Source organism: Callithrix jacchus, chromosome 5 (genome assembly GCF_049354715.1).
Source record: "Callithrix jacchus isolate 240 chromosome 5, calJac240_pri, whole genome shotgun sequence".
NCBI classification, from domain to species: Eukaryota; Metazoa; Chordata; class Mammalia; order Primates; family Cebidae; genus Callithrix; species Callithrix jacchus.
Genome location: NC_133506.1, coordinates 137058683 through 137083949, shown reverse-complemented (window position 1 = coordinate 137083949; position 25267 = coordinate 137058683). Strand labels below are relative to the sequence as shown.

At 59.4% G+C, this 25267-nt stretch overlaps 1 protein-coding gene across 7 annotated transcripts in view; it reads right to left on the bottom strand.

The window, feature by feature from the left end:
* The window catches only part of BAHCC1 (BAH domain and coiled-coil containing 1), a 63934-nt gene extending 43638 nt beyond the window's left edge, over positions 1–20296 (bottom strand). For 5 of the 7 annotated variants that reach the window (XM_054256593.2, XM_054256596.2, XM_054256597.2 and 2 more), the window contains exons 1-2: positions 16495–16640; positions 15910–16284 (exon numbers count right to left, since the gene is read on the bottom strand). In XM_054256593.2, coding sequence (XP_054112568.2) covers positions 15910–16078 — 169 coding nt within the window. In that variant the 5' untranslated portion in view covers positions 16079–16284; positions 16495–16640. Of the gene's footprint in view, positions 1–15909; positions 16285–16494; positions 16641–20117 lie in introns of those variants that run through there. The other 2 variants (XM_054256598.2, XM_078374944.1) reach the window with 2 other exon arrangements.
* Positions 20297–25267: the final 4971 nt, after the last annotated feature.

The window sequence follows — 25267 nt, the reverse complement described above, 5'->3', positions numbered from 1 at the left end:
AAGAAAAGGAAAATCGGATGTACGCCTGGTTCTTATTAAAAGGGTAAATTTAGCCCTTTGGCTAGGGCAGAGGGCGGGGAGGCCAATGCTCCCCATGGGCTGCCCTCGGTCTCCCTCTGGAGAAAGCTCTGTGCTGAGTGACTCAGAGAGGCCATGGTGGGGACCGTGGGCGGTACAGGCTGGCTCCTCTCTGCTTCTCCAGTTCTTCCCACCTTCTCCCATGTCTCTTACCGGCTCTCCTGGGCGGGCAGGTAGCCAGGACCTCCCCTTGCCCCCAAGACACTCCTGAGGGCCATGGGGCGGTCAGCCAGGGGTGTGGGAAGGCGACCAGGGTGGTCAGAGCCACTCCCTCGGCACCGTGGCAACCTCCAGCTGGATGAGTCTCCTCCGCCAAACCGAACACTTCCCATCCCGCTAGCAAGAGAACCAGCTGCTGGGAGGCTGATCCCTGTGAAAATGTCAGGGGCATCAACCATGGCCCACGGGTCCCCAAAGAGCAGCGGACACCATGTGGACACCTACCCTCCTCTCCTGTACTCTATTCTCTCAACCGGAGCCCCGCCCCTGCCCTGACCCTGGACATGTCTGGTCTCAGCTGTGAACAGGGAGGGGACACAGGACAAGGGATGGGGACGCAGGGCCTGCCCGAGGACACCGGCCACAGGATGAGCCGCAACTGAGCTGGCTATGGGGAGCCCCTAGTGTTCTGGGTGGCCCTGTGTCCACCAATCAATGTGGTCCTGCTGACCAGCCCCGCCATCCTCAAAGTGGACCAGCTACAGTGCGGGCTACGAGCCTCTCCTCCTCCTGCCACCTAGCCCACATGGGCAACATCAATGACACCGCCTCCACGCCAGAGCAGCCGGACAAGGGCGGGCAGAGGCAGGTGCAGGCGCGGGGTGGCCAAGGGGCAGGTTCTGACCCTCCTGTGTGCTCACCCAGCCTTGTGGACATGCACACACACACACCCATGCTGTGCACACACACACATGCATACAGACACACGCACACACCCCTCCTCATGGACACACACATACCCCCCAGCCTCATGGACACGCACATACACACCCATCCTTGTGGGCACTCACACACACAAACCCCTTTGTCACACACACACATCTGCTTCTTACACATGCACACTCTCTCTCTGTTTCCCAGCCTGGCCTGCCTGGAGGTGTGAGGCCTGCCATTTCCTTGGCACGGTGGGGTGCTCTGTCCACAGCCAGCCTGGGCCATCTGTGATGGTAGTCACAGCCCCTATAACTGGGGTCCCTGCTCCCAGGGAAGAGACGCTGGTCTGTGTGGGCTTCAGTGGAGCTGAGGGCAGGTCAGGGAGCAGAAGCAGCCGCACACACTGTGGCCACCATGCCCAGTGTGGTGGCTGCTATATCAGCCAGGAAAGCTCCACCCACCACCCAGAGGGTTCAGGTCACTCTTGCCCCGGTATGAAGGGCCTGACTCCCAAAATGAGGTTGGCCCAAGTTGCGGTATCCCAGGAAGGGCTGGGGCTAGCACAGGTCACTGCAGGCTGAAAGGGCACAGGCCAGCCCCCACCAACGTGCCACTTTCTGTTACTTCCCAGCCTACTGCTTTCGGTCCCACTGGCTCCGACCACGTGGGGCCTCACATCCCTGTTCCCTTCCAGGGGGATGGACGGCCCTTGCCAAGCTGTTTCTCAGGGCTTGGTTCACATGCAGCACCTCCAGAAGCACAACCTGCTATCCTTGACAACCAACGTCCCCCACCACTGCTGCAACCTGAGGGGCTGAGCACACCTATCCCTGCTGTGTGGCACGGAACTGGGCATGGGCTCCCGGCGAACCCAGGATCCAATGAGATGATGGGTGAAGGAGAGAAGGAAACCAGGAAGCCGCCAGCAGACATGTCTCAGAGGGCGGGGTCACCCGGCTGGGCACCCTCCTCCGGCCCCCTTGCCCTGGCCAGTCCCCGGCTCCCTGTACAGCATCTGGGTGGTTCTGGAAGGGGGCCTAGGGTGGGAAGGGCTCTGATGGGAACCCAGAGCAAACGTGCAGAGCACAGCACCGCTGGTGAGGACGGAGCGCCGTGGTGGGTGATGGCTGGCCGGGTGGGAATGCGATAGGTCAGGGTGGGGAGATGAGACCACCCCGGGATGCAGGGAACGCACGGGCGGCACAGTGAGGCAGCAACAGGAGTCAGCAGGACGGGGCCCAGGGCGTGCTTCCACCCCCACCCCCAGCCTCACCCTGTCCCAGGCCTTGGGCTTTGGGGACACGCGGTGAGGCTGTGAACTCCAGGGAGCCTCAGTCCTTCCTGGCCCAAGAGAGGGGCGGCGGCGGCGGCCACACCATGTCCTCCCGATGGCCTCGTGTCCTCATGACACACATGGTCATCTTGTTCGTCCTATTCTTCACCTCACCCTTCTGAGGTGAAAACTCGGTGTTTCTAGGAATTCTGAGGTGAGCGGGTGAGGTAGGTTGCTCAGGCAGGGATCCCGCACCGACCGGCCTAGCCGAGGGCTCCAAGATTGGGGGGACAGGGCTGGCCAAAGGGCGTTGGGGCCCCGGCGGAAGGCCCAAGGGAGAGAAGGCCCCAGTGAGGTCCGGCAGCTCCCAGAACCCGGCCCTGAAGCCCAAGCTCTGCCTCTGTGGGGCCTGGGCTGCAGTGCTGGCCACCTGCATGCCCCTGCTAGCCTCACAGACCACTGGGAGAACCAGCCCCTTCTGAGCCTCTGCCACCTGGATGGGACCTGCCCCAAGGTCAGGGCGCCGGGTGCTGGCCTTCACTAAAGGCAGTGCCCCCACATCACTGCCCCTGCCCACGATAGGTCTTGCCTCAGGAAGACCAGCTCTGCCACCAAGGGGGGCTGCGAGGGGGCCATGGCTGGTCCTGGGCAGGTGGCCTGGGGTGCTGTGCTGGGGCTCCCCGGAGTGGGTCAAGGCCCAAAGGGTACCCCCACAGCTTCGGAGGAGAGTCTAGAGACCCACTCCGACCATGCGGGTTCAGTCAGCCAGGGCCACAGCCTGCTCCCCATCCCAAGGGCATCCAGGTGGGCTGGGAGAGTGCCCAGTGGGCCTGATGCACCTGCTGACCCCACCCGGGCAGGCAGCTGGCACAGAAAGAGGAGAAAGTGCAGCCCAGACCAGAGGGCACACCCCACAGCAAGCCCTGCACCCACGCAGACGACACCCTTACCCGCTTGTGCATGAACATTGCTGAGTGCCCACAACATGCCAGAATCGCCCACTGTCACCCTGAGCCCAGCCTGGAGCCCAGGGAAGCCAAGGTGGTCCCAGGAGCCTGCCTCCTGCAGGGCCTGGGGTCCTTGCTGCAGCACTCTGAAGCCTCATGGCTGCTGTAGGATCAGCCCGCTCTGCCGGTGGGCAGGATGTCTAGGAATGGACCTCAAACAGTGCCGAGACGATACTGCGCCTGCATGAACCACACTGCCCTGGCCTGGGGTGGCGGAGAGGACAGCCCACAGTGGTGCAGTGTGGCGGTGACACGGAAAGGAGGATGAGGAAAAGGGGCGAGGGACGAACACTGCCAGCCTCACCTCAGATGGCCAGGGCCAGACTGGACACGGGGGTAACAGAGACTGAGAGGGAGAGAGGCTTCCAGTGAGCCCGGGGCTGGCATTGGCCAAGTCACAGGGAAGGGGGCCGAGGGCACGGGGCAGAGGAGAGGCACAGACCCCCGAGGGCAGGCATCCCCCAGCCAGCGGCCGGAGCAGGGAAGGCTCGGTTGCCACAGGGGAGGCAGCTGCAGCCATGAGCAGGTCCTGATGGTCCACGCTGGGGTAGGGGAGGCCGTGACTGCTGGGGGTGGCCTCAGGAAAGGCCCCGATGACCCTGTACCCTGCTGTTGTTCACCTTTACGTAACCGCCCCGGCGCGTGGGCAGGCCCTGGGCTGGTTTCTAGGAATAGGGTGTGGTGGAAGTGACAGCCCCCACTGCCCCTCCACGGTGAGGCTGCGCCCGCCGCGCTGAGCTTCCGTCCTGTCCCTCCTCCTGGTCAGCAGCCAGCAAGAATCCCTTGTCAGCAGAACAGTGGGTTTGGGAGGGGACCCCACAGCTGGGTCTGGAGATGTCCGAGGCCCCAGCTAACACCTGGCCCTGAGTCAAATTCCTGACTCACAGAAGCCATGAAATAGTCAATGTTTGCTGTTTTAAGCTGCTGAGTTTTGAGACAATGTGAGACAGGACACCACTACTCATACACTGAGAAGAGGCAGAGCCACAGGGTGGGGTGGGGGTGAGGACGGAGAGGAGCCCTCGGGAAGGGCCAGGAAGGGCCAGGAGGGAGAGTCGCTAACTCTGGTCAGACCTGCCCCGTGGGCAAGTCAGCAACACAGGCTGAAGTGCGGCAGGCTGAGGCGGCCGGCTGCTCCCTGCCCTGGCCGGCGGCCCCAGGGGTCTCCGACCAAGGTGTGTGTGGGAAGGCCCCGAGGCCCCTCCGGCCACAGGTCTCCCTCTGGCATTTGGCATTTCCAGGGATATTCACCCAGCCACCTCCCAGCTGAGGTCCTCCAGACTTAGGCACTTTGGATTTCTGCTAAGAATTTACCACCAAACTCAGCACGTTCTGAGGGCTGGATGGCCTCACGTGTGGTTTCCCGTTCTGATTGTACCTGCATCACACACACTGAGCTTCTCAAGGGTTTGCCCCAAAATGCATTCCCATTTAATTTAGTTTTGGTATTAAAAGTTTATTTTAGGATACCCAAACGGATGCGAAAACTCTCTAAGAGAGGACTGGCCTCCAGGAAAACTGCCCACAGCGTGACCTGCTGGCCAGGGGTGACCAGGGCCCACAGCTGGGCTGGCTGGACGGGGCAGCTGTCCGACTGTGAGATCCAGTGTGTCTGGGGGACCACAGAGCTGGGCTCCTTCCTGCCACTCCAGTGCCAGCTCACCAGTCAGGTATGGTGGCTCTGCCACCAGGCCTCCTGAGGTCACCAGCTGTAGCCAGAAACCAGGCAGCCTGTGGGCCTGGTCCTGTCCTCATCGTGCCCACACTTGGGCCCCTGTGGTCTGTGTCACACTGAGTGCAAATGCCTCCCGTGGCTGGGCTCCCCCTGCAGGCAGGGACATGGCAGTGAGCACAGAGCTGCAGGGAGAGTGACCAGGGTGTGGAGGGATGGGGGGAGGTGTGGCAGGGGCAAGGGGCTTGTCCAGAAGGACCTAAGGGGTGCAGGTTGTGGGTAGAGGCAAAGGCCCGGAGACCAGGGAGGTGGGGATGGGGCCCCAGAGTTCAGGGACTGTGCCAAGGCGTCCCCACCAAGTCTGGGATGTCGGGCAGGGGATCACATGCCCCGAACCTACACCCTGGGACACCCCACTCCCTCTCCGGGTGGCCAGCAGCCCATCCATCTTCATGGGTGCTGGGTGGAAAAGCCTCTTGAAGGAGGGAAGGAAGGAAGGGAGGGAGGGAGGGAAGGTGGAAGGGAAGGAAGGGAAGGTGGATGGAGCTGGCTGCCAACTTCAAGGACCTCCGCTCCCCCTAACTCCTCCCACTGTGAATGTGACGGCCGATGGAGCCAGCCTCAATGCCACCCACGGGCACTGGTGCCTCCTGTCTCCCCGCCTGATTCTCAGGGCCTGGACTGAAGCAGGTCCAGCTCCTGTTGCCTGTCCGGGCTCAGGGTTTGGAGGCTGCCAAATGGGGAGCAGGCCAGGTGCCTGCGGGGAGCTGCTCAACGGTGGGGGGCGGTGGCGAGTCCTCCAGGGGCCACCCCAGGCTCCCCCAGGTGATGCAGACCCTTGGCCTCTGCCCGGGGCAGAGACAGGACATGAACATCTTCGGGCACGCAATGAATAGGGTCACGCAGAGGACGGCTGCAGGGCTGAGGAGGAGAAAGTGTGATCCCAGAGAGCAGGGCTGCCGCTGGGGCCTGTGGAGAGGTGCACTGGAGCCCCAGGCCTTCACACAGATAAGGGAGAGCAAGGACCCAGGCATGGCTCCACAGCCCTCCTGCCGTGGAAGCAACCTAGAGGGCTCAGAGGCCTGCTCCGGGGGGACAAAATGTGTGATGAGAGGCCACCCCTCCCCGGATGTGGGGGGAGTACAGCCTGCTTTATGGTCCCCCCCATAGGCAGAGAGCCCCCGCCCCCCGCTCACTGGCACACCCGACCTGACCAGCACCATCGACGAGTGGCCTGGTGACACAAGTCCTGGTGCCACGGCGCCCCCCTCGATGGCACAGCCCAGCCTGCTGGGGAGGTGCTCACAGGGCCAGCATGTGGACGGAGATGCCACAGACGGTGAGGGAGCTGGTTCACGACTGGCCTTCTCCCCGGACCCTGATTTCCCTCTGGGGATGGGAAGGGAAGCAGGCCCTCCCCAGGTATCCCTCCTCACCCTCCAGTGCCCTGTGACCCAGATGAAGCCACTGGCTGTTGCTTCCAATCCCAGATGCAGCCCCACGACCCCACATAGACAATCAAGGAGTTACCTCACAGCCCCTGCCCAGGCCATGAGATGAACAGGACCTGGCCCCCAGCCGGTGCCCATGCCTGGCCCTCCAGGACCCTCCTTCACAGCTGTGGGCCTTCTCCGCTCACACACACGTCTTAGGCCACTCAGATGGGGCCGTTCCAACCAGCCTTCCCCCAGCCTTGGGGGACAGGAGCCCCAACCCAACTCCTGTCTCCCACTGTCTTGAGTGGCGCTAATCAGGACAGGACAGCTTCATCTGCCAATCCCCTGGGCTCTGACACCCTTTATGGTGTGGCGCACGCAGCCTCAGGCAGCTGAAGATGCTCCAGGAGACCAGGGATGCTACCATGGTCCCCAGGCAGGTGGCCATGCAGCCAGTGTCCCCACACCATGGGCCAGTCCAGGGGGGACATCTTGATCTTTAATAAAGAGACCAGAGACCCTGGCTGGGCGTCTCGCCACCGCCACCTCCTTAGTTTTCCTGGAGTTGACCGTTCATCTTTCCCAGGTTGCAGGTGATATCCCAGGGAACAGACCACAGCTCTTCACACCACCACCGAGTGCCCATGCCACCCGAGCATGGATGGGCACTATGGGCAAGGGCAGGAGAGGGAGGCCAGCATGGCTCAGCCCAGCTGCAGGGGTAGGAAGGGACAGAAGGACACGACCCTCAGACTCAGGACCCTCCAGTCCCCTAGAAAGGTGTCTGTTGTCTGGTGAAAGGCACTGGTCCTGAGCAAGCCAGCCAGGGGGGTTGGGCAGGGGCTTCTGCCAGGCTTTATGGGACAGACCCCAGCAGGTGATCAGGGCTGGGAGGTCACAGAAGGGGACAAGAAGGGCTACAGGCCCAGGGGTGCTGCTGCCAAGGACAGCTCAGCTGGCATGGAGGAGGGGAGAGGTGGCCAAGGAGCAGTCAGGGACCCCACTCCACCTAGGTGTACAGCAGGGTCACACAGGGACTCTGAGAGGATGTGATGCCGGCATCAGACCTCCAGGGTGGCAGGGGCAGGCACCGGAGTGTGATTGTAGAAGCTGCCCAAGCAAAGGGCTGGCCAGGGGTAGGCCCCAGGAGAGCAAGGCATAGTGGGCAGACATGGTAATGGGGCAGCTGAGAGGTGAGGGTGCAGGGCGGGAGCCCAGGAGTGGTAGGCAGGTGGGGCCTGGGGTAGCCGAGCCTCTGGGAACCTCTAGGACCCCAGGCGCAGAGGGCTGGGGTGGAGGTGGCCACAAGGGACAGGAAGCAGCACTCATACAGGCAGTGGCTTCCAGAGTGACCAGACAGGCTCAGGATAGGCCCCAGACCAGGGCTGGGAAGCAGACCCAGCCCCGGGGCACTCGCCATGCACTGGAATTGATCTTGACGGGAACACCCACGTGCCAAGCATGAGCTCAGGAAAGGGCAAGGCCAGTTCAGCTGGTGCCCAAAGATGGGTTCCAGGTCCACACAGGGGCAGCAGCAGGAAGTGGGCCGGGGAAGGCACTGAGACACAAACGGTCAAGCAGATCTGGGGCTCTGCTCCCTCCTGCAGGTGGTCAGGAGTCAGGAGCCGGGAGATGGAGGATGGAGCTGGTGGGAAGGACGTAGAGGGGGGACAGATGCCTGTGCTGGTCACCAGGCAGCCTGGCTTTTCAAGGGGCCACTGGAGTGTGACTCCTCTAGGCCCACCTGTGAACAGTGTGTGAGTGTACGTGAATGTATGAGCTTGAGTGTGCATGAGGGCGTGCGTATGTGTGCGTATGAGCATGTGTGTGTCCATGAGTACACAAGTGTGTATGAACATGTGTGCGTGTGTATGAGCGTGTGCGTATGAGCATGTGTGTGAACATGTGTACATGAGTGCATGAGCGTGTATGAACATGAGTGCATGAGTGTATGAGCATGTGTGCGTGTGTGTGAGTTTGCATGAAATGTACATGGCTACACCTGTGAGTGTGAGCAGCTGTGAGTTTGATCACTGAACCCAGGACTAGACCCCACTGGGATAGCCTTACTGGGATCTGCAGAGTGCGCCTTGCCCAAGAGGGGGCAGCAACTCAACAGTCCACAGGGCCAGGAAGCCCCTCCAATGGCAATGTCTGCTCATGCCTGAGAGGGCACCCACTCCTCTGCACAGTCCCTTCCACACCCATCATGGCGCCCCCATCCCAGGCTCGAGTCCCCTGGGTCTCAGGTCTGTGCATCCTCCATCTCTCCTTTCCTGGATCTGCTCACCCTCACCCAGGCCATGCGTAAGAATAGGGGAGGCGCCTGCTTGCAGGAGTCTCTGGGGAAGAAGGCAAGTTTCAACTGTGCCGCAGGATGGGAGGGAGAGGGAGTCACACCAAGACCCGACTTCCCTAGAAGACGATGTATCACAGGCTGGTTTCTTTCATAATGTGGCTAAGGCTTCTCTTTTTTGGTGGGGTGCCCCAAGAAGGCACTGCCCCCCAGTGTCGCCCTCTGCCTTGGGGAGCCCACCCTGCTGCTCAGAGGACCCTATGAGAAGCACACGTATTCCCCATTTCTAGAAATTCCCACCGGAAAGCCGTATCCTTGCACTGAGCCGGGAGAAGGGGCAGCACTTCCCTCCAGCCTCAGAGTCCCCTCATCTCAAGACACTGGACTTTTTGTTGGGGGATCCTAGAGGAGGGGAGGCAGGACCCCAACCCACCTGTTTGTCCCTCCCTTCCTCCCCACGGCAGGTCAGAAGGAAAAAAACCCACTTCCTGGCTGGTTCGATCTGGAACCTAATCGTGTGGACAGCTGCAGCATACTAGCCCGGAGGGCTCCCAGCTTGGGTGCTGGACACTTCCCCTCCAGCCTGAGTCTCCCTGCAAACTCAACACCCACCTCATAACCAGGTCCTGTGCATTGTCTGCCCCTGGCGCCTTCTACCACGTCCCCCGAGCCCACACCCAGCGCCCCTGGATTCTCCAGCGGCAGCTGTTCTGGGGCCATGGGAGGCAGTAACATTATAGATTACAACAAACTGGGGCAGCCCACTGACAAATAGGCTTGCGTGAGCGAAACGGTATATTATCCCATAAAAACGTCAGCGGGCAGAGTGGTGAAGCTGGAGCGGAGTGCGGTCCCACGCCTGAGGCCCTTCCAGCCCCATCCTTTGCAGATGGGGCTGGGATGGGAGTGATTTTCCAGACACTGCACGCTGGCTGTGATTTTGCTTTTTGCTTGTTATATTGTGTCTTCGGTGAGGGGAAATAAGGTCCCAGAGGTTAATGGGGACCGGAGAACCCCAGGGCAGCCATTCCCGGGCAGGTGGGAACGGGGCCGACGGTCGGGGGCCCTGCAGAACAAGTCACCCACCTGCAAAACAGAGAGGGGTATGCCCGGAGTCCAAGCCTATTCACAGCACATCTGCGAGGCAGGGGACACCCATGGAGGCCACCCCACCTCAAGGAGGCTGCCCAGGAACCAAGGGTTTTGGACCTTCCCCTGGACAAGCCAGGACGAGCCTGCCTTCCCCCTAAGGGGAACGGGGCAGTGCCTGTCTTGAGGGAAGGCTTCTGTTTGGAAACCTGCCATTGAAGATGCACCTATCAAGAAGGCAGGCACCTACTGTTGTTTGAGGGTGTCAGGAGGGCAATGGGGCACTCCAAAGGCCTGGAGGTATTCTCTGGAGGGACCCCTAGACAGAGGCTGGCCCCGCTACCCCCCAGGAGGAGCCCAGGTACCGCTTCTGCCCCAGCCACTGGGCAACCAGGCCCCTCTGAGAAGGCCACTCCAAAAGAAGGCACGTGCCCCGCAGTGACTCAAGAGGTCAGGAGAAACTCCAATGGGGCTTTGGCTATGACGATCGCAGTAGCTGCCTCACAGGATCCAGAGGGCAGAGGACAGAGGACAGCTCCCATTTATTACGGGCCTATATTCAGATATTTATGGTAGGGAGGAGGGGGGGCGGTGCCAGAAGCCTCTTCCAGAAGGAAGGGCAATGGGGCACGACACGGCAAGCTTCCTTCCACCCGGAAAGTACTTATTCCCAGTGGCACTGGCTGAACTCTATCTGTGCTTGGGAATTCCCAGCCCAGGGACATGGACAGTCCCAGGCTCAGACCCTGGAGCTAGATCAGGGTATTCTGGGAAATGTAGTCCTTTGGGAGTTGGGAGGGCCTGCCAGGATTTCTGGAGGGCATTGAGTTAAGAAACAGCCAGGAAAGAAGAGAGAGCAAAGGGAGTTGTCCTTACTCCAACCCCAGGGTCGGCGTTTAAAACTACTGGGAGGCAGCTATATATAAACACCTGCTGCCTCAAAAGACCCCAGAGGCCAAGTGCTATGGGTCACATTGGGAAGTCAAGGTGGGTGGATTGCCTGAGCTCAGGAGTTCAAGACCAGCCTGGGCAACATGGTGAAATTCCATCTCTACTAAAAATACAAAAGATTAGCTGGGCCTGTAATCCCAGCTACTCAGGAGATTGAGGAACGAGAATCTCCTGAATCCAGGAGGTGGAGGTTGCAGTGAGCCAAGATGGCACCACTGTACTCCAACCTAGGCAACAGAGTGAGACTGTCACCAAAAAAAAAAAAAAAAAAAAAAGATACCAGACAATGCTACTATTCTAGCCTCAGATCATATGCACAGTGGCTTTTCTGATCAAGTGGTTCTGGGGACTCTTATTTTAGTGGGGAGACCTAGGAAGTCCCCAGAGAGGAGGGACCACCCAGGATGAAAGCAGCATTCAGCGATTCCCACTACTGCTCTCCTCTGGCCCCTGCCTCCAAACACACAGAGAGAAGGACAAAGATGCCCACCAGGGGACAGGGGTGCTACCTGCTATGCCTCGACCTCCAGGAGAGGCTGCAGCTGTCCCAAGCATTTGAATGTTATTTACGCTCACAGCCAGCTCTGATGACATATGTAAGTTGACAGCGGACATCCTATCAACTTGCTGGAGTGTATCCTGATTGTTAAAACACTCTTAAAGGTGTACAATCATTTATCAAATTAAAATAGCCGTGTCTTGCCAGTTTCTTTTCCACCTGCCTGGATGGAAACCCCCAGTCTCCATCCTCCTCTAGCCTCCTGGGTAATCTGCCCTTGCACCCAGGCCCTGCTCCTCAGAGGACAGTGTCCCTGCTGCCAGGAGCCCCGGCCTCGGCATCCCCTCCCCACTCTGGCCCAGGCCAGGGCAAGCCCACTAATCGCCAAGAAATGACAAGCGCCAGAAGCCCCACCAATTAAATCTAAACTCATGCAAAGCTCAGTGGCCAGTAAATTATTATTTTTATTAGCTGGAACCAAGTTCCCGTAAGAGAGAAAGTCAACTTGCTCCCATGAATGGGTCTTGTATAATTTATTTAACTCCGTGCTCTTTGCCAAAGCCTGGAATATTTTTAGCTCGTTCTGTTGTTGGATTTGGCTTTTTTATGTGTGTTTCTGAGGGTATTTTTAGCCCCATCTATGTTATTCTAACAGCCTCCTATGCATTTTGTCCTGTCTATGGGGGCTGTTGAACCCTGTCTCACAGGAAGATGAGGGAGATTTCTAAGAATAACTGGGGAGCATTTGGGGTGCACGCAGTTTTCCAGGGGAGATGTGCTATTTGCACAATGCTGCTCCCTGCCTGCCTCACTAATTTGCCTTATTACTCACGTGACCTGGATATTCCTACAGAAAGCGGGGCGGCTCCACACAGGGATAATCAGACGTGGTGGCAGCACTAGCCCCACTGGGGGAAACCCACATTCCAAACAGGGCTTAGGCAGGGCGGGCGGCTGCCGGTCCACGCAGCCCCAGATTCCCGTAGCTCCTCTGGGCTGGCGGCAACAACTTTGATGTCTAGCTCTGTCACTTATGGAGCAAGACGGGTGACGTCTTTGGAAAGTAACTCTTTTCACACCCACTTAATGTTGGTAACTGTTGCAGAAACACTCCATCGTGTCATGGAGTTAATGAGGTATTTAAGAAAATGTATTTTTTCCTTTATAAAAAAAAAAAAAACACATGATGAGGGGGAGCCTTTGATGGGTCTTTTCACAGAAGGAAATTCTTTTTTCTCTATGGAGTTGGGGGTATTTTTTGGTTTCGTTTTTTTTGGTGTTTTGTTTCTTTTTCTTTTTTGGAGATTGGCGGTAGGAAGCACTTTTTTTTTTTTTTTTTAGCAGAAAGAAGTCTGCAGTTCTCCCACCAGAAGGAGCCTCGGTTCTCCCACAACACCTCAAGCTCAGAGCACCTGGTTTCCCAGGCCCCAATTTATACCCCAAAGAAAACAAGACAAGGGGCGGAAGGGGAATCTGAGCAGATTATTGAAACGAAGATGAGAAATAGTGAGAAATAGCGCCTTGGTGGAAGCCTGGCCCCTGGAGAGGGGAGGTGCACCACCAAGACAGACAGGACCTGCCAGCCAGTAGCCGGGAGCGCGGGGGCTGCCTCAGTCACACACACACACTCCCAGCACGGGCGCCAGCCCCAGTGGCTCCAGGCAGTAGGCACTGATGAAAAATCTTGGGTTGGTTCTTGTTGATTTCTCTTTTTTTCCCCCTAGATTTCACAGCTTTGCCTCCGGACCATCTGTATTAGAGACAAAATCTCACACTGAACTAAAAATAAAGATTCCAAACATTTAATTGCACCTTTTGGTGACAAGGTTACTGGAACAGCACGTTACCATAAAACCCTACAGCCGGAGTCTAAAGCGCCCAGCACTTTCATTTTTAGAAAAACAATGGAAGAAGCCCTAGAGCCCATGTCCCCACCCATCAGGGCCCCTCCGGCTGACATTTTGAAAGTGCTGGGTGGGGTCGGGGAAGGGCAGCCAAGGCAGCCAGCAGGGACACCCTTGGTCCAGCTGCGGTGGCAAGTACCAGGCCAGGGAGGCACAGAAGCACAGCCCAGCAAAAAGAGGCAGCCTCAAGGAGGCCAGAACCTCCATCCACGATGGTTGGATCCTACTCCCAGACAGGCGGGAAGAATCTGGGGCAATTTTCCTTTCCGAGGGGCAGTCAGCGGAGGGAGGGGCGCGCTGGCTGCAGCTGTGGCCTGCAGACTGAGGCCATCCAGGAAAACGGGTATCCAGTTGGCCAAACCGGCCATTTGGAAGCCCACACATGAGATGCAGAAAAATTGTTTAACTTAATTATACTTTTTTCTCTGTAAACTAAATCATATATTGACACAGACCAAAGCAAAGTGATCTGGGGTATAATTCCTTCTAAAAAAATATACATGCAACTAAATGTTAAAAACCAATACAATATTCTGGCTCTTAGCAATTTCAAAAGGCTTTCTTTCAGCTCCACATGCTTCTATCTGGATGCCTGCTTGGCCAAGTTTCCCATCACAAACGGGCTGACCATCTCCCAGCACAAGAGGTTTCATTGGTCTGCAGGAGGGGGTGGAAATGGGGCCTCCAGGAACAGGGGACACACCGCCCTTCAGACCCTGAACCAAGGAGCCCTGAGGGACCTCCAGCGCCCTCTAGAGCACCCTGTGCTTGGGGAGGCTGGGAGCACCTGAGGTCCAAAAAGTAGGGAGGACACAGGCCACGCCAGAACCCAGAACCATTTCTCACAGCCCTCCCCAGCCTATAGGCCAAGAACCACGTGGCCAAACTTAGAATGAGCAAGACAAAGGGCCAGGCCACCAGACCGGGCGCCCACATACCCGGGTGTTGCCTGGACCTGGAAGCAAGGGGCAGAAAGGCTGGCCCAGGCCTGGCCAGGATGTGAGTGCAGGCATGGAGTCAGGGAGGCAGTGCTGACCTGACCTGATGGGGAACACGGCCTGGCCTCCCAGGAAGGGACAGCCCTAGCCAGCCCTGCACCAACACACAAGTCTTGGTGTCAGGGGCCCTTGTCTCTGCCCCTTGCGTGGCTGGAGGCCATAGCACAGTGGAGGTGGAGTGACCGCCTGCAGCCAAAATAGGGACTGGTAAGGAGGCTGGCAAGCTGTCCCTCCCCAGGGCCGCCAGAGCCTCCACACCTGTGCACCTGAGCCGGGTGGGCAGCAGCTCCGGAGCAGGGGCAGGAGAGAAGCCTGCTAACCACAGGGACAGCGGGAGAGATATTTTTAAATCGCCCATCGCGCAGGCAAGTGCTTTTTCTCCTTCTCTCTCCAGTTACAAATCTAGAGAAGAAAAAAAAGGGAGAAAAAGAAGGAAGAGCAACAGAGAGAAAAGGGCTTTGAAAAGGGCAGCCTTGCCAAAGCGCCGACCAGGGAGGGAAGGGGCAGGGGCCGACCCCGGAGGCGCTGGGGAGACCTCTCCACTCGCGGCTCCCCGTTTCAATCTCTTGGCAGTGCAAATGCTGGAAGCCCGGTAGCAATTAAGCAATTTCGAGTTTGTTTTTTTCTAAGAAATGTAGGTTTTTCTGCCTGCCCTCCCTTCTTCCGACGTTTTCCCTTCCCGTCCCATCTTTGCCATCCGTTTGAATCCACACACTAATTGTAATCCCATTAAAGCAGATATAATTTTATTAGTATTCACAGTTCATCAAGCTACCAATAATAACTGTTACTGCCAATTTTTTTCTTCTAAAGCGACAAACATTTCCGATGTTTAGAACAAACTATGAACAACAGCCACCCATGTGCGAGGGTGACCCGGCGGGTCCCTAGCGCAGCCCTGCGCCTTACCGCGAACTACACCCGCGCCGCCCCGGTGACCTCCGGGCTTCAGGCGCGGTAGCCGCCCCTTCCCTGACCTCCCTCGACACTCCTATCAAAGCCTCCGGGAAGAGGCCGGCCCTGGAAGTCTGGGCCCCTCCGCCAAGGACCGACTCTCTGGAGCAGGGAGGGAGTCCGAGGGAGCAGCCACTGGGCCTCCCGGTGCCCACGCTCTCCTCTTGGAGCAAATGAACCGCACTCTTGCCTGCACCGAAATCCTGAGCACTGCCCCGCGCCACCCCCGGGCCCTGGGCCCCAGCCCCCAGCCCCAGTCCGCTGCCCTCCCAGGGCCACAGGCTGCAAGGCTAGGCCGCACTCTGGCCACGCTTTGTCCGGCTTTAGCGGGATACCAGAGGCGCTCGCTAAGGCAAATGCATCCCTGCAAACCCATTCTCGCCCTGACACTTCAAGGCTTTATATAGAAACAGGATTTGCTCGTCTTACACCGGCAGTCCCTATTAACGCCCGCCCGGCGCGCACACCACCCTAATCCGCGAGGCCGCGGCGTGCCCGGCCCCCTCCCCCCGCCACAACGGCCGTTTTGTTCCCGCAGAAAGCGCCTCGTTGTCCCAGCCCCGGAACGCCTTAAGGAGGTGAATACAGAATGCAGAAAAGAGGTTTCCGTGGAATTTAGATCCGCAGGAGGGGGCGGGGGAGAGCGGCGAGGCGCAGAAAGGCTTTAATTCCACCGGCTCCGGGGGCTGCCCCTCCGAGACCCCTGAGGGAGGGTGGTCGGGGAAAGGCCGCTCTCCACCACGGCGACGCAGCGCGGGGGGCTGGCAGGACAAGCTGCCCGACTCCGCCACCGCGGCCGGGCCCGGGAAATGAAACCAAAGCTCCTCCGCTCCTCTCTCCACCGCTCCCGTCCTGCGCCAGCCCCGGCTAGGCACTGACCTGTGTGCGAAGCCATGGGCAGCGGCGACGGGAAGTACTTTCCTGGCTGGAAGTGCGCGGGGGGCTGCGCGGCGGGCCCGGCCGGGGCGAGGCGCGCGGCGCTGCGGTGGCCCAGGCTCCCGCGTTCCGACAGCAGATGCGGCGGCGGCGCAAAGTCGCGGCCATCCATGCCGGGCCCCGGCCCCGGTCCGCCGCCGCTTCCTCGGAGCAGCGCGGCCGGGGCCCGGGGGCGGCTGGGCGCCCGGGCGGCGCAGAGGCGGCGTCGTCCGGGGTCACTGGCTGCGGCAGCGGCGAGGCTGGTCAGCACGCGGGAGGACTGGGCTTCTTGGCGGGCGGCCGCGCTCCGAGCCGGCGGCCGCTCTGCGGATCCATGGCCTGCGGAGGGAAGCAGACGAGACTCGGTGACTGGGGGACTCGGCTCGTCCGGGGGTCCCCGCCCTGCGCACTCGCCCGCTCTCCCTTGCCCCCCACCCCCGACAGCCTGAGCGAGAGGCAGCCAGGCCGCGTGGCGGGGCCAGGGCACTGGGCCTCTCCCCGCCGCACGCGCGCACAGCCTAGAACCCAGGGCCCCGCGCGCGCACGCACCGTCCCGGCCACGCTGGGCCCGGAGCGGCCGCGGGAACCCAGCCACGCTACTCGCCGCCTCCCCTTCTTGTCCCCGCGGGTCCCTGCAGCGAGGGTACAGCGGCGGAGACTGCTGGCTCTGCTGGGTGATAAAAACCCAAATCTGCGAAGCCATCACGCACACACACACATACACACACACACACTCACGCGCACACCCTCTCCCCTCCCCCGCTGCCCAAAGGTGTCTCCGACGAAAAGGCCTGGGGTCCACGCTCGCCCCTTCTCCCCACCTCAGCCAAAGTCTAGCTTTTACTGCATTCCGCTTAACCGAGTAACCATGCTAATTAAGCGAGTAATTTTATTGATTGTAACTCAAGAGTTTTTTTTTTTTTAATAACCTGCCTTTTCTCCCCACTCCCATCCCCCCCATGTATCTTTTGGCCCATTCTTTTGAATCCATCGTCGTCAATCCGCGCCCCCTAGCCCCCCTGGGATCAGCTCCTGCCCCTAGCACCGCGCTAGGACCCCAGGCTGGCTCCCCAGAGTCCCGGGCGCCCCGCAACCGCCACCGGCATCACCTGGGCCGCCCCGCCGCAGTGCCGGGCCTGCTGTCCCGGAGCCAGGAGCTTCCTGTTGAGCCTGTAACAATCACCCCGCCCCCCAATCAAATTCGCCCAGGATCTTCCTCAGCGGATTGGGGGCTTCGGGGTGGGTGGGGGCGCTTTCAGAGTCAGAATGCTGCTCTCTCAACGGCCCAAATCGGCTCTGGGATTTCGTCCTTCGGCGCCTGCCGGGGACCTGGAGCAGAGGCCGGTCTCTGCACGGCAGGGTGGCCTGGGTACGCGGGGTCTGCGAAGCCCAGTTCGGCCCTCTAGCCGGGGAAGGTGGGCCCGGCCTAGCACAACCTTCCGCCAGCAGACCCCGCCCGGACCGGACCTCCGGCAGGGCCACCGAAAATGACCCTCACCTCCATTTTCCTCTACCCCCACCCAACGCGGAGCATCCACTCAGGCGAAACTGGGGACAATTTCAGACTCTTGGGCGCGGAGGGTTGGGGCCAGTCATTGAAGCTGCCTGCACCACCGTCCCTCCGAAGACGAAGACGCGTCCCTCCGAAGACGCTCCCCGGCCGCACTTTGCAAATTCCTCAACTCCTAAATGCGCATTGTTTTAATGTTTATCACCTCAACAACAGGGAGATGATGGGCTTGGTATTCTTAATTAAGAACTTTGCAGAAAACCTTGTGTTTTCGGTAGCCACACCACCAAGACAACAAAGCGATTAAGATGTTTTCCATCTCGTGAATACCTTTTAAAATTGTTCTATTTTATGCTCCGGGTTCTACGACGTCTTATTTGCAGACTATTTTGTGTCTGATTTAATCTATAACTGAAAACAATGTATTAAGTGTATACATATTTGCTCAGCTGATAAGCTTTTTTAATATTTATTCGGAGAGCTTTTGCATTGTAAATAAATGGGTCTACACAAAGAATTCTCTTTGTCTGGCAACCACAGACAAAGGCGTTTGGGGCTCCCTTCCCTCTGGGGATCGCCAACTCTCTCCCCCGGTCTAACAAATAACTCGGCTCCCAAGCCCCGAGCCCGGCCTGCAGAGCAAGCGCCCGACCGCCAGGGCCCGGAGAGTGCTCTAGCGAGGGGGGAGCCAGAGCCGGGGTCAGGGGAGGGGCTGCCTGGGTAGGACTAGGGGCGTGGGGGCCCCCCAGCCCTGGCTGGAGCCTCCAGAGACCCGAGGGCGCCGGGCAGGACAAAGGGAAAGAAGGAAAGGGAGGGAGGTCAGAAACCTGCAGCTTCAAAGGCGCAGAGGGCCGGAGAGGGGCTGAGGGCTGCGCGAGTGGGGGTGCCAGGCTTCCCGGCGGCCTCCGGGGAGTAGTGTGTACTGTGCTTTTGTTTGTGTGTGTGTGTGTGTGCGCGCGCGTGTTTTCCAATGAGAAATTTAAAGTTGAGAAAGCGAGAGGTGCCGGCGATTCTCGGGACGCGGGCTAGGCTACCAAGCTGCAGTTTTAATCTCCCACCCCCTGCGGGCGGATCGCAGGCCCAATTGTTCCTTTCTCACCAGCCCGCTCGACTTTTTAAGAAAACAGGAGGTGGATTACTGTCGCCCGCCTGCGCTACCGAGGCTCCGACCGGATTGGAGGGGACTTTTCTTTGTGTTCTCTCTTCCCGGGGAGAGGCCGCGCCGCGCCTCCGCGTCTGCCGGCGCGGGGCTGCGGGGGCCTGAGAAGCCTGGGGCAGCCACACGGCCCGGGCCGGGAGCCCCACAGTCCCGCAGCTGTGACGCCACCACCCGCCGAGGGCCGAGGCTCGGGGCCCACCCAGCCCAGCTCCGGGAAACGCCGCGGCGGACGAGCGGGAGGACGGCGCCAGGTCGGGTTGGGCTAAGGGAGGAAACGGAGCGAAAAGTGGCAGCGGGTGGAGGGCCCCACGCGGGCATTTCGGGAGGAACCGAACCTCAGAACCCAGGCTTCTTCCCCGGAAGGCCGGGCGTCACCCGCAGCCCCCGGTCCCTCTCTAGCCGCCACAAACGTGGCTGGCGCGCTCGGGGATCTGGGGCTTCTACAGGTTTGCTTTGTTTTCTCCTTTTGCGTTTAAAAATCTGCTCTCGCTTCGGCCGCCCGCCGGAGACCAGAACTCCGACCCGCCTGTCTCCTCTGGAGCCGTCTCGGGGCGTGCGGGTACCGTGGGGCCTGCAGGCCGGGCCAGGGCCGGGCGCGCCCCGGGGCGCGAGTGGCTCCGCCGCCGCCGAACCCGCTCGCTGCGAAACAGCCTCACCCGCTCCCCAGGAGACTAATGAGAACTGGGGCCGCGCCTGATCCCCGCGCCCGAGAAGAACCAGCCCGCGGACCCCGCCGCATGGGCCGTGACCCGAACCCCGCGCGCTCTCCGGAACGCGCGCGGTGAAAACGCCCCGCTGCACCGGCCTCGCTCGGCCCCCCTCCTCCACCCCCACTTCTCCTGGAAAAAAAAAAATCCTGAACTGGAAAGTAAGACCCGAAAAAACTCGCGCTCACCGTTCCCCTCCCCGGTCCCCAGCCTCGGCCGGGAAGGTCCCTCTGGGCAGCGGCTCGGACACAGCGAGCCGGCCTGTTCCCCGCGCCGCGGACCGACCGGGCGGGGCCGACCCAGGACTTCTCCGAGAAGGGGAGGAGGGGAGGGAGGCTAAGAGTTGGGGTTCGTTCGTGGGTCCCCCAGGACTGGGCGCACGCTGGCGGCGCCCGGACTTCGCGGACTGTCCGCCCGGTGCCACCCGCGCGGCTCGCGCCAGACGCAGCCCGGCGGTCCCTGTCCTGTCTCGAGTCTTTATTTTCAATGCAGGATGTCGATCGAGACAACAAGCGCTCAGAGCAAGGCAAGGACGCAGTACGGGGGGAATTTTAAACCCATCGATAAGATTTTTCAGAGAAAAAAAATCGCTCATATATAGTCCACCTTTTTTTAAGAAAAAAAAAAAAAGCCTCGACATTTTAACGGATTTTGTCAAAAGGGTATATATTTCTTAACATCACAACCCTGAATTTCTTTTGCCAAAAAAATTGTAAAACCCCAAAGCCACAATAAAAAATGAAATAATAATAAAAATACAAAAACAAAAAAAATGAAAGCAATTTCAGTTACTTACTGGAGGCTGTTTCCTGGATACAAGTGAAAGCAATACAATTAAATCAGTAAATGTGACTTTGTTTTGTATTCCTATTGGTATTTTCAATGTGCTGACTGTTGCACTGTAAATGCACCGCTTCCACAACAACGACTCTAGCGAGCCCATCCAGAGCGGCTCTCAAACCTGCAGCCTGGCGCGGCGAGCCACCGGCCCTGCATACTAATAAGCTCGTGCCACTCAGCCCGGAGCAGCCCGCGCGCTGATTGGCCGTGCAGCCCTCCACGGCCGGGAGCTCGTGCCACTCATTCGGCGTAAACAGGCCTCCCAATAGGCTGGCGCCGGGCCAGGGAGCTGCCAATCAGGAAGCAGCGGGGCTACTACCAAGCCCGATGGCGCCTAATTCAAGCCTGGCGACTGCGCAGCTCGTCTGCGCAGATCATTGCTGCTGAATGGGAATGTGGTGGCGCAGGGCGGGAGAGGGAGCAGAAACGAGCGAGTGCGCCGGTCCCGGCGGAGGGGGAGGCGTACACAGACACACACACACACACACACACACACACACCACACACACACACACACACACACGTTTAATCCAGCAGGTCTAACGTTTGGCTTCCGCCGCACAGAAGGCCAGGGGAAGAAACACCACCACCCCTTAAAGTAGTTGCTGCTTTTTTTTAAATTCCTGGGATCTGTTTGGCAGGTGGCAGGTAGGCCAGACCTCCAAGCCCAGAGGCCTCCCCTGGTCTCCTGGCCCATCTACGGATCTGAGGCTACCGCCTGCCACGACCCGAGCTCACGAATGCACGCCCGCCCCCGGCTTGGGCAGCGCAAGCTTTGAATAGCCCGCTCCGCCCTCTCCTTTCCCTGACCTGGGGATCAGACCCTGGGAAGTGAGTTCTGAGTCTCCAGCCGTCTACATTACTGGCTCTCAATTTTACCTCCCTCTGCCTCACTTTGCAACAGAGCAACTACTAACATAAAAAATCAGGGATTTATTGCGAAGACAAGTATTGCCCTTTCTTCAGCTGCACCTAGATTTAAAAAATATTTTCAGCTTAATAATGGGGGGAGGGGGTATGGTGTGGTAAACCCCGCATAGTATTTCTCAATGCCGCTTCCTGTTTGCATAGCTGCTAAATCATCACTCCAACTAAAGCAAGCTACTGAACAATTTTTATCGTAATCAGATGCAAACCGCTTCTAAAATATTCTGCAAACAAATATTTCTGTTAGAATTTGGTTTCCCACCCAAATGCTATTTATTCTCAGGGAGTCGAGGTGATGTCTTAGTGGCGATGGATACATTTATTTTTGCTCCTCTTTCTCCATGTGAATCTCTGCCTCCCCCTCTGGGGGGGGAAAGGATATTTAAACTAGAAGCCAACTGACAGATTCACACGCATTCGAAATTCTCCACCGTCTCATCCGGCAGGGACACGAAAGAGTTAAACTCAAAGCCTGTTTTCTATGGGTTTCCCCGCCCCCACTCCTGCTCCCACGGGACCACTGGGATTGGTTGGCACTCCGCCAGAGGACTGTCAATCACCGAGTGTAAACAAGGCGCTGATTGGCTGTTGTCCAGTCCGCACCGGGCCTCCTGAAAAAAGCAATTACTGGCTCTGCGGTTTCAAGGCGGCCCAAGGCCTCTTGATGAAAGGAGATAAGCTGGGGACCGTTTCCAGGATCCCCGCGGGCCGACCGGGGCAGCCCAGGAGCCGAGGTGCGGCGGAGAGCCCGCGGATCAAAGGAATCTGGAGAGAAAGGGGAAGCGAGCCGCAGGCCCCGGCCGGCCTTCCCCCCGCGGGCCACGCCGAGCCGGGGTGGGGGGCTGCGGGCGGGGACTCCGGGATTTCTCGCCCGCCGGAGTCGGGGCCTGCGCCGGCGCCCGCTTCGGGCGGCGCGGCTGGGAGGGGAGCTCCGGAGAGCCCGGGGCTGGCAGGTAAGCGCCGGCTCCGCGGGCCGGGCCAGGGGCGCGGGGCGGGCGTGGGGTCCGCCCGGGCTGGCTCGAGAGCGGCGGCCGCGCGGGCCCAGGTCCCGGTTCCGGCGTCTCCCGGCTCCTGCGGCCAGAACCCCCCGCGGCGGAGCCCCGGGCCAGACCCCAGGCCGGCGCCTTCGGAAACGACGTCTGGCGCGGCGCGGGGACGCGGGGACGCGGGGAGCCAGGCAGCGTGAATCCCTGGAGCGCGCGGAGATCCGATTAGCGCGCAGTTATTCATTAGGCCGGGCACGATTGAATCAGGTCCCCGGGCGTGGTCGCCGGCGGAGGGCGTGTATGGCGCCGACTACGGGGCTCTCGCCGTGGCGACCGGAGGCTGGAGCAGCGAGCAGCGGTCCCGGCCAGTGTGTCGGGGAACCGGGCGCTTCTGTTGGCGGCCCCGCGGGTGCAGGCGGAGGCTGCCCGCCTCCCGCGTACCTCGAGGACGCCGACCCCGGCTCGGGAGAAAGAGCGCTTGAGAAAGGGAGAGGGGAAGATTCCCGTACTCTGCGCAGGGACAGGCCGTAGGGGACCGACGGGTCCTGCGCTGCGCGGAGCCCTCCGGGGAGGGAGGAGAGGAGAACTGATAGCAGCTCGCGGGGCTCACACCGTGGGGCCCACACAGTCTCCCTGTTTGGAGTGGCTGGGCACGCCCCAGGCCGGGGTCCACGCAGGGCGCCCCTCACCAACTGCGCGCTTCCTGCTCTTCTAAGGAACCGAGTTCCCCGATGAGTTTGTTTCCGGGTCAGGAACCTTTTTCTTTTTAAGTTAATTTTTAAATCGTCATTTGAATGTTTTAAGACAAGAAAATATTTATATGGGGAAAAACCTTGGATTCAGCAAAGAGTACACGTTGGCCACCCGTGGTGTCCCTGGAGTTGCTCTGAGCTCCCGGCTCGGTTGCACTGGTTCAGGGCAGGGGCTCCACCTCCAACCGCCCTGCCCTTCGGGGAAAAGGAAGGCTTCAAGTCCCTCGGAGCCCTGGTCTCCTCGAGAGCATGCTGGAGGGAGACCCGCTAGAAAGGCTCCTCGGGGCCCCGTAAACCAGCCTCCCCTCTCCCGTGGGCAGATTGTGCAAGGGTCCTGAACGATGGGCCCTCTGCTCTCCCAGCCCCCAGCCCCCATCCCCAGTTATCCATCACCCTCCAAGAAATGCCGCCTGCCAGAGACGTGCCAGAGCAGAGGGGAGCTCGCGGGTGTGGGGCCTCTCACTGCTCCTGAAGCAGGTTTAGACCGTGCTGGCTCAGCCTCACCAGATTCCTAGGATGAGCAGTGGCTTCAAATCCCCCAAGTGCTGCCCCTTCCTGTCTTGACTTATGTCCTGGAGAGAGGCTGCTGCCTGGGCAAAGACCCCAGGCGTTGAGTGCGCCTTCCTGGACATTGCAGAACCCCTGCCCTCCCCCTTCCTCCCCACTTCTGCCTCCTCCCCCAGTGTTCACTTAAATTCTAGTTGGCTTTTTTTTTTCAATACTGTTTCAAAACAGTTGTTACAGCAAATAGCTGCAGACGGGTCTGCTGGACGAGGCGGAGAGGGGCTGGCAGCTGCCCAGCACGGGCGCCTGGCCGCTGGGCAGCTCCCACAATACCAAAATAAGCTCCCGACTTCCCCTGGAAGACTTGGGCCTCCGGGAGCTCAGGCTGGCGATCTGCTCAGAGGAAACCTCTCTGGTTTCCTTTTTTATTCTTCCTGCTGTCCAGAGCTAACAAATGTTTTTAATTTTAGAGGAACATGGTGTGGGGATCTGCAGCCTCGCCTTCCACTGGGAAGGGGACCAGGGAGGGGACAGAGGAGGAGAGGAGATAATAAACCTGAGGTCAGTGTTGATGCTGGAGTGCCCACATCCCCGAACTTTCTGCAGCTCTACAGATGAGTGGGCTGCCCGTGAGGCTGCGCCTGTGCACACACGGTGGGGCCTGAAACAGTGCCAGGAGTGGCCTTGAATCCCACCTGATCCCTCTCCAGCAGGATCTGGGGTCACTTCCATGGGCCTGGCAGATACCACTCCACGTTTGCCCTCTAGTCTGGGAAGAAGATAAACCCCCACCCCACGTAACCAGCTGCACTCCTATACCTGGCAGGCAGCTCACACATCACACTTGAATGCACACTGTATTCACACACATACACTTGTGTACAGTCTTGAGTGTGTGCACACTCGTGTGCTCACATGTGAATCACTTGTGTGTACCCGCATACCCAAACCCATAGCACAGATGGGCACACAGATGAGCCTCATCCAGCATTCCACACTCCCACACAGACAAACACCCATGCAGAGGTGATCACACACGCAGAAGCTCTCCAGAGAACAGCATTCTCCCTGCAGAACCAGGCCCAGCCCCAAGCCCCCTCCAGCACTCCTCTCCCACCCCCATGCTCCCCAAGAACACATCACATGTAGGGCTTCCAGCTCCCAAACCACTGAGATCCTGCTCTGTCTGAAATCATCATGTAAATAATCATTTTTTAATTCGAGGGGGTGGGGGTGTCAGGCAAGTTACATGAAATTGTGAATTAGCCACTGCTCCAAATAAATGCCTGCTTCGGCCAGAGAGCAGCAGCGCTGGCCCCAGTAATCGCGTGTGGGGTGTCTCTCCATTGTTCCCTGGGCCATTAGTCAAAGGGCAAATTAGAAACAATTTCTTGATGACAAAAATTGACTCTTAATTCTTCCCACCAGAGGCGCAGGGGGACAAGTCCAGAGGCCAGGCCTGAGGCTGGGGCTGGCTCAGGAGGGTGAGGCAGGGTGCAGGTTGGGGGTAAGATGGCTCACAGCACAGAGACTTCCCCCAGCCAGAGAGCAGTAGAAGCCCACTCCCACCCCAGAATCAGTGTTCCCAGAGGATAGCTGGAGGGGGCTGTTAGGAACAATCCCACTCCCTCCGGGAGAGGTCCTGACCCCACCCCCACCCCACCCATCTGCCTGATGATGCCCCTCTGCTATCAGATTGGGGAGAGTTCATCAGGGCCTTGGCTGGTGCCTGGGGGAACTGGGAGTGGAGAAAGGTCCTTGTGTTCCCTCTGGCTCTGGCTCTGGGGAGGACTGGGAAGCCCCAGGTCTGTGCCTTGTAGTAGGGGTGGGGAGCCTTTTCTCTGTCACAGATCTGGCTTTGGCGGCTTACCGTTCAGAGGAGTGGACCTCTCGTCGAGGGCAGAGGACGGTGAAGATGCCCCAGGTTCCGAAGGGAT